Source organism: Aulostomus chinensis, chromosome 8 (assembly GCF_037954235.1).
Source record: "Aulostomus chinensis isolate RoL2024-O1b breed Wild chromosome 8, RoL_Achi_v1.0, whole genome shotgun sequence".
In the NCBI taxonomy this organism is placed as follows: domain Eukaryota; kingdom Metazoa; phylum Chordata; class Actinopteri; order Syngnathiformes; family Aulostomidae; genus Aulostomus; species Aulostomus chinensis.
Genome location: NC_141327.1, coordinates 6396458 through 6408583, shown reverse-complemented (window position 1 = coordinate 6408583; position 12126 = coordinate 6396458). Strand labels below are relative to the sequence as shown.

Genomic DNA, 12126 nt, shown 5'->3' with positions numbered 1-12126 from the left:
GAACAAGAACTGGAGGGAGGGAAAGAGGGAGACATACAACCTGGCTGACAATCTGAAAGACCACAGAGTCAGATCACAACATGCAGGCACTGACACACACACACACACATACACCTTCAAGTTAGGTAAGTGATACACACACGTACTGATGATGAATAATTCACAGTCAAGAGAGGGGGGGAAATAAAAACGGTACACGAACACGCATGCACACACACATACAAATACACACACACACACACATACAAATACACACACACACACACACATACACTGCAGTATTGATGAGGAGCTTGTTAAAGGAAGAAAACTACAGAGACTAATGAGCCCTGCAGCCACACACATATTTACTGAAGTCACTTTTTACTACTGTATATATGTGTGTGTGTGTGTGTATGTATATATATATATGTGTGTGTGTGTGTGTATATATATTTATATATGTGTGTGTGTGTGTGTGTATATATATTTATATATGTGTGTGTGTGTGTGTATATATATATTTATATATGTGTGTGTGTGTGTATATATATATGTATGTATATATGTGTGTGTGTGTATATATGTGTACTGTATATATATATATATATATATATATATATATATATATTTTCATATATATATATTTATATATATATGCACGGTGGTGCAGTGGTCAGCACTATCGCCTCACAGCAAGGCTCCAGCTCCCCCGCGACACTTAAGAGGATAAGTGGTAGAAAATGGATGGATGGACATGTATGTTTATCTATATAGATCTACACAGAAATAAAAATATGCCATTAACAGGCCAAGGAACATGTACTACAAAATGCAATGAATGTTATAATCCAATCTAAGGCTTCCTTGCTGAGGCTGCTGCCCCTGCAACCAAGACTGAGGACGACAACGACGACGTAATAATCCAACTCTTAAGTGACTAAAATACATGGTGTTGACTTCTTGGAATCTCCATCCATCCATTTTCTACTGCTTATCCTGTTAAGGGTTGCAGGGGGTGGAGCCTATCCCAGTGGCTTTCGGGTGAGAGGCGGGGTTCACCCTGAACACATCGCCAGCCCATCGCAGGGCCATCAAATATAGACAGACAACCATTCACACTCACAGTCATACCAAGGACCTTGAGACATTTTAAGGCAGTTCTTCTATCTGTGATACTTTAATCAAAGTATAAATATAGTATGCATTTGGTGATCTGTGGGTTGGGTTTGGACCATTAACATCCATCCATTCATTTTGTACCACTTATCCTGTTAAGGGTTTCAGGGGGCTGGAGCCTATCCCAGCTGCTCTCGGGTAAGAGGTGGGGTTCACCCTGGACGGGTCGCTAATCCATCGCAGGGCCAACATATATAGAAAGACAACCATTCACACTCACAGCCACACCTACGGTCAAATTTGAGTATTCAATCAGCCTCGTTCCCTCTTGATGTCTTTGGACTGTGAGAGGAAGCCAGAGTACCAGGAGAGAACCCACGCAGGAACAGGGAGAACATGCATACTCCACACAGAAAGATCCTGTGCTCGAGGCGGGACTCGAACCTGGAACCTCCTTGCTGTAAGGCAACAGTGCTAACCACTGTACCACTGTGTCGCCCATTGTGCAGTCTCATTTCATTTAAAAAAAACTAATTTATCTAGCGGAACTAACTTTTATTGTGTGAGGATCTGGGCAGCAGGCCTTAAGTTTGACACACATGTATTCAATAGTACAGCTGGTCAATTATTTGAACATGTATTCAAGGAAATGCCTTAAGTCACACAAAGATCTAAAAATATTCACTTACATTTTTTTGTGCATGAATTTTGTATTTGAAACTTTGCTCTAAAAACACACTATTCACTCACACCGGTGGCTGCATAATCATCTCAAACCTTTCGTCCAAGTACAGCATAATTATTCTCTCAATCAGTATCTTATGATTATTGATAGGATCATACTGTCGAAAAGCACACTTCCTTTCTCAATCTGACTTCTAATGAGAATAATGTGCACTGACTATTCTGATGTTGGGAAACAACGTTCACATTTTTTTTCTAGCTTCCAACATTGAGCAAGTTACAAAACAAAAGGATTGGCCAATGATAGAACCTGAGGGAGCCAATGGCTGCATAATTGCCACCGCTGCTGCTTCAGAATTTTGTCAGAAGTTATTACATCACAATTAGGTCCATTTAGATGTTGCGTTTTTCCGGTGAGGATGAAGGAAAATCAAACTGTAATCTAAGTGCCTCACAATAGTTGTGATCTAGCTATTTTTTTCAGGTGCATCTTGACTGTGGTGCAATTAGTTCTTGTGAAATAATCCCTGTCTGAGAATAATGCTTTGAGTTTGCTGTAATAAATAAATATAAACAGGCTTAAAGGGATAACATGAGTAAGGGGTTCGACCAGTAGATTTGGGAGGGAGGAATGGGTGTGAAGATTGATAAGACACTGTCAGTAACGTTGATTTCAATCTCTGCAGTTTGCGAAAAAAAAGTTGATCAAAACAACTGAGAATTCCAAGAGGAAAAGATAGAGAAATATGCATGTAATTTGTTTTGCCACAGCTCAGCACTTAGCCAATGCGTCAGATGTGTAGTGAAATGGTACTTTGTTGAAAAAAATACACAGCAATGTGAGATGAAGGGTCCTGAAATGATTTTGAACAGGAACAAGAAACATCACAGCAGAAAAAAGGCCAAATCAAACAGTATCTTGATTTGGTGCAGGATGATGAAAAGATTGAGAGCATATCCTCTTTGGCAGATGTGATATCTTATCAAAATGAGCTCAACCTCATCCAGTGGACAGATTGTGTCATTGCTGCATTAGATACTAACGACTGGTTCCAATGCATTCACTCCCTCAGCAAGACCAGAGCAAGCTCTCTTTTACAACATCTGCTTTCTTACACACACACACACACACACACACACACACACACACACACACACACACACACACACACACACACACACATACACACACACACACACACACACACACACAACCATAAGAAAACACATCTGTCAGCATCCATATCCCTTTTGTCCTATTCCTCACCTCATGTTCTTTCTCTTATGTCCCATCTGTTCTGAGTCGTCTCCGACAGTGGTGTGTCAAAACACTGGCAAAATCTACTACATCCAAGACCTTTCGTTTTTGTTGCCACATGCTCAAATTAGGTCCAACACAACACAACACAACAATGGATGCCATCCATCAGATAAATGGATGACAGAATCTATTCTACAAAAACCAGCTTGCCCACTTCTCGTGACGTGGAGAAGCATGCAACACCATGAATGTTGTGGAGGAGACTGTCAAATGTCCGGTGCTGTTATCCAAATTTATACAAATATGACTGAACCTCATACAGCAAAAAAAAAGACAAAACAACAACAACAAAAGTGTCAGCCTTTCAGAATTTGTTCTTTAATGGTAAGGTAGACATCTTTTTCCTCATGCCGTCACTGTGTCCCATTCATGACCTGCCAACGCAAGTCCTATCGTGGGGCAAATGGCTATTAATGTGTTTGCAAATGTGTGAACAGCAGCAGCGGAGCAGAGAGGTGGGGCAGAGGTGAGGCAGGCCAAACCAGACTGTTTTTTGTTTGGGTGAATTAACGCAGCCACAGGTATTTACTTAGCGTCGACCCCGAGCATGACCATGACCCAACACTTAGGGACAGCCACCTCATTAAAGACAACTTAGAGTTGATTACAACAACTAAGTTAATCTAATAGACAGTGGTCATGTACACTTAATAAGGAATGGACAGAAAAAGTATAGATTAGAGACTATGAGAGCATGATTTCGTAAAGAAGTATTGAAAAACAAATGAACTCACCTCCATCGGAGACAGCAGCAGACTGTAAGAAAGCACAGAGAGACATGAATTAGGGTCTCTCCTCATCACAGGGATGACACACACTCATTCAAACTTAGAGGGTGTGTGTAAGGGCCAAGAGTCAGCTGAACAGACACACACTTTTAGCCACAAGGAGAGAAACTGTTTCTCTCCCCCCCCCCCCCCCCCCCACACACACACACACACTTTCACACCATGACAGGTTAGCGCCCATGTTCGTCTGAGTGGGCGGAGTCAACTAAGGGAACTGGCTATGCTGGCTCTGCAGGAAAACTTCCTCAGGGGAATGGGGCTGAGTATGTGTGTCAGAGAAAATGTGTGAGGAGGAAGAACTTAAGGACCATCTGCCCCCGATTTTACAGAGAAGTGTAACGCATGCTTGCTTATATCAGAGTCATCAATTCCAGAGTTTAACGTAGAGCTACACAACAGACAAAAAACATTCCTTATTAAATCTTGCATTTACAGCTTTCACTCTCTAAATATTATTCCCTCACACAAACACAGACTGAGGCACGCATATCAATGCAAAAACATTAACAATAAACTTTCTTTAATTTTTTCCCCAAATATATTCACTATACAATGAAAAAAAAATACACACACACCATACAGAGCAAGCAGGGATCTTTATTTGAGATCTGAGCTAGGATGAGGTCATTCAACACAAATCTGGGATGCAGCCTACTGTGGAACATACTGTAGCCGAAACACTGTGACTCAGACAGAGCAAATGGATGGGAATAGATGCAGGAGAGAAAGTCAGACAGGAGCCAGACAAAAGAGGAAGGGTGAGCCATAATTTAAGAAAAAACTCTTTGTCAGAGCGAGTATACGAGGAAAAAGAAGACAATAGCCGAGAAGACCTGATGCTTATATTTATCTGATGGATGGCAGGCTGCAGGGCACCCATGAACCTATTTCCCCTGTCTGTAAATTCATTTGAAAGGACTCTTTGCGTAATGACATCACTGTTGCTGAATCATACAAACGGTAGGCTGATCAACATTTGCGCAGGTGTTCACATTTTTGAAATCACACCCTGTCTCTACCCTGAACTGAAAAATAATGTATCATTGTACTACTACTGTACCTTGTGACCCTTAACAGGATAAGCAGTAGAAAATGGATGGATGGACGCATGCAGAGACTGTTCTGGTTACTTCAAGGAGTTTTTGAGGCAAATGCTGGAGACATGCATGGTGTCTGCTGAACACACAGATTGTGTGCAATGAACCATAGTTTTGGTGTGAACAAAAAAATCTTACTTCATTTAAATGTGTGTATGTGTATAAAGATGAAGAGTACATTTTGCGCAAGATGACGAAAACTATAATTATATGATTGTGCTCAAAAAACTCAATATGTTTCAATGATGTTAGAAGATTTGCCATTGGAAATAAAACTGAACTCAAAAATACATGTACTCATGTTAGTCTGACTTAAATGTTTATTTCCAAAGTCAGATAATGCGGTTAGGAACAGGTGCTCCAGAACAATCAGGTGCAGAGGTATGTAAATTGGAGGCCAAGCAACACAGAGACAAGGGAGGCATCATCACAGCAGGTGAAACTGTGGTAAAAACAACCCATTTCTGGACAGATGAGGAGACAAACTTTATGCTGTCTCACCACATGGAGATAAACAGGGACACTTGCTGCTGGTCAACTTGCTTAATGTAATGAGCCAGAAAAGAAAACTGGAAAGTCTGATTGCAACCAGACATAAGAAGGCATTCCATCACCTGCTGTTCCAAATGCGGACATACTTCCTACGTCCTTCTCCAGTTCATTTGTACTGGGCCAACGACACTCATACACCTTAAATTTACTCTACACCTTGTACCTAAAAGGAATTGGATTACGCTGGCCCAATAGTGCCGTATATCGCAATTTGATTCATGCGCATCTCATACTTCAGGCCAGCATGGCTATAAGGTACAGCCAACGCCATCTCAGACTGTCCACAGAGGTGGACACTAGCCTGTGAGGAGAGACTGGGTGTGAATTTGTCACAGAAGATTATGGTCAAAGTGTTGCAGAGAACAAGGAGAAAAGGACAGAAGAAGTGACCTCAGCAGTGGACCCTGGTTACCCGAACCATTCGCTGATTAGACCTTCTCATACACGTTCAACAGAGTGCATTTTGTCTGACATGTGTAACTCGTGTGTATTTTACAGGGGTGTAGTCTTTACATGCATGTGGCCAACATCTGTTTGAATTGTTTTGAATTGCATTCTTTTCAGCATTTGTGAATGTGTATGTGTGTGTGTGAGTGTGTGTTCTTGTACTTGCTATATATTGAGGACTAGAATATGTATTTATCCAACAGAGTGAGGATATTTTTGGAAAATGTGGACATTTTAGCCAGTCCTCGCATCTTCAAAGGGCCATTTCAAGATCTCGACTTGGCTTTAGGGTCAAGGTTAGAATTTGGTTCTTGTTAGGTTTAAGGTCAAGGTTAGAGTCAGGCAGTCAGCTGAGATGTTAGGTTTCGGGTAAGGGGCTAGGACATGCATTACCTCAATGAAAGTCCTCACAAAGATATAAGTACAAGGACGTGTGTGTGTGTGTGTGTGTGTGTGTTCCCCCATCCCCATTCATTTCTTGAGTGATCACTTCCAGAAGTAGTCTGTGGTGTAGTGGTTTAGCCCCTGGTCCAGGCCCCAATTCCTTTCTCTTCTCCATTTTCCTCTGCCAACTCCACTGTAACTGTTTTTCAAACTGTCTCCTGTTGTCTCTCGATCTCAGAACCTTGCTCTTCTCTCTTCAGTCACTCATTAACAAGTTTTTTTTCCATCTACTTATCCCTTGAAACCTCCTCTATATTCCCTCCCTCCCTTAGACCTTCTTCTGCCATTCCAGTGGTGTTGCCCAACCTCTCCTGGCAGATCCTGGTCATTCCTGACAGTCCATGGGGAACGACTGGGGTTTTCCAGACTTTCCCTTCATTCCTCTTTGAGATGCTCTATCCAGGCCTCCATATACAGGGATGCATGCAGCTGGAAAATGTATCTCTGATAATAGAAAATATATCTTCCACAGACTGGAGCCAAGAAAAAGGTCTTTCCACTTCATGACTTCCATGTGCTCCCAGACTTTATTACATGACTACATGTTGCTTGTAGTTCAGTTTCTTGTGTGTGGTTATTGTCTGTTGATGCTGATTTCTATTAAAATATTAATAGGGCATTGAAAAGATCAGCAGAAAAATGTGACACAAGAGCACATGACTGCTTGTCATGAATAGTGGTTCCACATGGGAAGAGGAGGGCTTAATTTTTCACGAAATAAAGCTCCAAGCAAAACCTCTGTGTGCTGAGGTTATGACTTTTGTGATAATCAGTCATATGCACTTTCCATTTCAAATGATCAGATAGCAAAGTTGTAATACTACACACTGTCATCCATTGTTAATACTATTTTGATTATGTTTTCTGTTTACATACCTGCCAAACTGGATGTTAAACTGCATGTTGCTGCCGAGACAAGACTTAGTGATCAGCACTAGTACGAAAGGCTAAACTTTAACTAAACGCAACCTTTACAGCAATCAGGTTTTGGTCCGACTGCCTATTGATACCAACTGCCAAGACATAACGATGCCAGCAACATGTGTATTCATGCTTTGGGCATTCTCTTGCACAGACATGTTTATTCTTTACTGGTCTACAGTAGCTGCTCAGAAAACAATCTCGCAGCTTAGGTTTACCCAATTAAATCAACAAAAAACCAACAAATGTTATGTTATGTCTTTTGTCTTTTCCCAGTGTTTTTATAACTGAGAGATGTGGGTATATGCTGAAATTCTGGCTGTCAACAATATTCACACTGCATGAAAAATAGAATGACTCAATCTTCTACCGAGAGTTGGCAATACATCACAGACAGTCTAGAACCTTAATCTTTGAAGTTGACAAGGGGCTTGTGTTCTCTTCTCTGTAAAGAGTAAATGGCAAACTACACTAGCTGGAATAACATCCGTTTGTCCAATAGAGTTGTGAATGAAATGCAGAAGTAACAGTTCAAAAGAAAAAAGAGCTGGAGCCTATCCAGGCTGACACTGGGCGAGAGGCGGGGTTCACCCTGGACGGGTCACTAGCCTATTGCAGGGCCATCACGAACAATTAGGGGCTCAGTTTCTTGCTCAAAGATACTTAAGACATGGGCACACGGGGAAGTGAGGATCTAACCAGCGACCCTTCGGTTGCTAGCCGGAGATTCTTTTCAACCAATATTACAATTGTGATATAATTTGCGATAATTGGGGAAATGTTTTATCATGTTTTAAATCATTATTGTCACATTTTTAAAAAATCTTTTTAAATGAAAATGGTGTTTTGTAGGGATCTGTATAAAACAAACATGCTGTGGAATATGATGTTAAGGCAGTATGTGTCTGCAGAAGCACAATATTTGGGTTCAAATTCTATTTCGACACACAATTACCTTTCGACAAATAGTAGAGGGGAATCTTGATTCAATTTCAATTATTCCACAGACCTACTCTTTAATTTTCAACATGGCTGCCAAGTCAAATATGTTCTCTAATCGGTATGTTGAAATGAGTTTCTGAGGACATTTGATGCAAGAGATTCCTAATGCAATGTCTTGACAGTACACCATTTCATTGTACAGCTTCATTTTGACCAGTGCTACCGAGTTTTATAGCTTGACCTGACTAGAGTGAGCCAGCAGTCTAACCTCATCAAATCCCTATCAGTAACAAGTTAAGCAGGTTAATCATTAAACATAGGTTAAAGACAGATCTTTAAAAAATTAATTCCGTATGAGGAAACTATGCTGGTGTAAACAGTGATGCAGCAGACACATGACTCTCACATTGACTGCTCATTCACATGACAACACACACTGGTCTTACTCAGACATTCAACATATTCCCAGCCAATCCTTAATGATCCATGTGGCTCCTCAATTCCCCAGATTTACATATAAATGATGAAACTGAAAGAGTCACACTGACAGTCAAAGTGTGATTTTCAGGTTAAGATTTTGGTCACAAGCAACAATTAAACTTGGTCTATTTTTTGTTTACCAGTATTCTCCTGCTGTCAGCTCCCTGAACATAAATCTCACCATGTTGCCACATGCCACACTGCCTGTTTATGTTGGATTTAACTTGGTGTGTATGTGTGTAGGGAGTGGTTAGTCACTTTGCATGCGTGTCCCAACAGCTTTAGATGTATCTAAAGTCGAAGGGTGGCTTATATCATCCATTCTGAATCCTGAAGTCAGGTTCAAGTGGAGGCTAAACGTACTGTCCAATTTACGGCCATCCGTTCTCTCTGTTATCTTAATATTAACACTTGAAAATCATCGAGGTGGACAGTGATTCCTGGAAAAAGACATTCTGTTTTATAGGATGAGACATAAAGCAGCCAAAGACACTTGACAGGGTGAATAAACCATGGGGGAAAAACTGTCAGGGACAGCATATGCACTCACAAAGACAAGCCTGTGTGTACCACAGGAACCTATTCCTGGCTCCATCACTGCAGCAGCAACTGCCACCCTTGGACAGGAATTCTTGCGCATGAGTGAGAGGAAGTGAAAGATGACTGAAAATTCCAAAATATGGAAAAACACTGGCCATATCTTTTCAGTCTGTTCATGGAATTGCGACAGAAACTACAAATCAACAACAGACAGACAGACACACACACACACACACACACACACACACACACACACCCAACTGAGGGGGAAGCTGTTGCGCCGATGTGTGCGTGCCTGTGTTTACTTTTGAATATGAGGTGAATAGTAGCTGCCATTGAAAGGACCAGACTCGTACTGCCAGGACTGGCAACCAAGAAACTGCCTAGATTTACTGTAGCTGAAGCACTGAGAGGCAAGATGAGATGAGCACACTCATTTGTTGCAATTGATGCTAATATGAGGCAAATTAAGTGTGGGAATAACCCTACAATAAGGGTACATTAAATGGTATTTCATAGGTATATCTATTTTTCATTTCAAAAGGTTTTTTTTGCCTCAAGTAATACTCCGGGTGTACTGAACTCACAAAGAGGTTTTTTTTTTCTCTCCTGCATTACTTCTTATGAATACACAAAGAACCAGCAAACTTTTTTTGGAGCCAAGGGTGACCAACATCTAACAACAGGAAAATGAAAAAACATCCTTCTACAAACTCTCAAGCATATCGTCTGGTATAATCCACGTCTTCTTTAACCATTATGTCCAGTAATCTACAACCTTTAATTTGAATCTAAAACAAACTATAGCCTTCTGGCTCAGTGCTATTGTGAGCACATGAGCGAGTTTGTTCAACTGAATGTGCCAGCTTGTCACCACAGTGAACTAGTGTCAAACGTACAGTTTCACTCAAGACACCTCTATTGTGAGTACCTGAGAGACAAAATGACTTTTTTGGGTGAAATGTTGCTTTAATAGTGAGTTATATGCAAGATTGCTGCAAAAAGAAATACTTAAGCATAATTTGCCTTTTCTTAATGCTCTCTATCACCCTTATTGTATGGTGAACAAGTGTGCCTTAAGTAACAATCACCCTAATCCCCCGAACCCCACCTCAACCTTCCCCAGTTTTTCATCCATGATTACTGTAATCTGTTAAATTAAATAACAGTTAACTAAGCATCACAAATGGTTAACTTAGCATCAACTCGTGCTCCTTCCCCACTGCTGATCCTGTTAACTATTGTGTGGTCAAAAGGAGTTTTCTTTCCCAAGTGTGTCACATTTGACATCCCAAAACAAAGTCACTCCACAGGAGAGAATTGACCAGAGTTGACGAACAGCACCACAGTGAAGCATCTTGGGCTTGCATACAATCATTGGTGGCTGTAGTAAAAGCAGCATGGAGGACAGTGAAGGAGTTTCTGATGTGTTTTGTTGTTGTTGTTGCTCCTTCCGGTCTTAAAAATTCAACAGCCACTGAGTGACATTAGAATATACCTTGAACACAGACAGGATTTGTGGCTGAGATGGCAAACAGTTGTGGAAGTTACTGCTGATGGTTGAGTGACGACCAGTCACCTTACGGTTCTGATACTGTAAGCGCCAGGAACTGGCTACAAATTTCTGCATTCACCCAGGTTTTGTGTTCCCATCAATGTCGATCAGAGCTGAGAAGATAAACACCCGTGTCTACTGCAGGGTCATGAGGCCCGTGACTGAATGCTGATAACTGCTGTTCCCAAAGCAGAACCCCCCCCCCAGAGTATAAGCATGTGTTAGCAGATTTTTTTGGCTAGGGGGAATGAGGTTTAACAGTTATTAATTTACCCTTATTGTTAAGCGTTACCGCATGCAGTATACTGTGATGTCATCGCATAAGTCATTTTTCTAAAAATCAGACACGCAAAACAATCTCAATGTCCCCACAAACATTTCAGAGTTTTACATTCAATACGGACCCCCTCTGACAGTCTCTGTGATACACAGAGGAATCAATATCCAGTCTCGGTAAAAGGAAGGAAAGAATGCAGATAATGTTTGTCTGCCTACAATGGAGCCACACAGGAGATGTCATTCAGAGGCTGGGCGGGTGATAAATGTCTGTTTTACTTGGCTCCTTGTCCTGAGCCCCAGTACACAGACTAAGGAGAGAGCAGACGTGAATACAATACAATCTGATCCAATCCCTCCATCTGAACACAGACATACTCTCACAGCTGCTGGTCAACATGCTAAATTGATCTCACAAGAACAGAGAGAGCAGCTCACCTTTCTCTTGTCTTTCTCAGGCACTGGATGAGCCTCGGGTGACACATATAAACTGCTTGACTCACAAGGTCAGGAAACATGTTCTGCTGATATTTGTCTCAATTTCTGGCCCTACCTCTGTCTCCGTCTCCTGCTCTGGCCCAAACCACATCTGGCTTTGTAAGGAAGACAAACGGCCCGGAGCTGTTTCGAACTGTTGTCGGTCTTTTGTCTCACTTTATAGCCCAGTACCACACTCTACTTCAATTGTTTGTTTCAACTTATGCTCTATTTCATTCCCTAGTCTTTTATCTGGTCTTAATTAATCTCCATTTTCTATCTCCACGCGCTCCAATCCATTTATTTCCCTTTCATGTCATCTCTCTTCCTGTCTACTTTGCTGGAGGGAATATTATACTCTTCATGGGTTCAGTGAATTTGTCACTTTGAATGAGCAGAACAAAACCTGCATACTATACTTTGTTGTGAACGACATCTTCATTATCACGTTCTCTGTCTCTTCCCTGTTCCTGTCAGCTCAAAAGTAAGGGCAATTTCAGCACA

The 12126-nt window shown here is 41.3% G+C and overlaps 1 protein-coding gene across 7 annotated transcripts in view; it reads right to left on the bottom strand.

The window, feature by feature from the left end:
* The window catches only part of rgs12b (regulator of G protein signaling 12b), a 61870-nt gene that overhangs the window by 16466 nt on the left and 33278 nt on the right, over nucleotides 1-12126 (bottom strand). For all 7 annotated transcript variants that reach the window (XM_086210639.1, XM_086210642.1, XM_086210641.1 and 4 more), the window contains exon 6: nucleotides 3838-3859. In XM_086210639.1, coding sequence (XP_086066765.1) covers nucleotides 3838-3859 — 22 coding nt within the window. The remainder of the gene's footprint in view (nucleotides 1-3837; nucleotides 3860-12126) is intronic.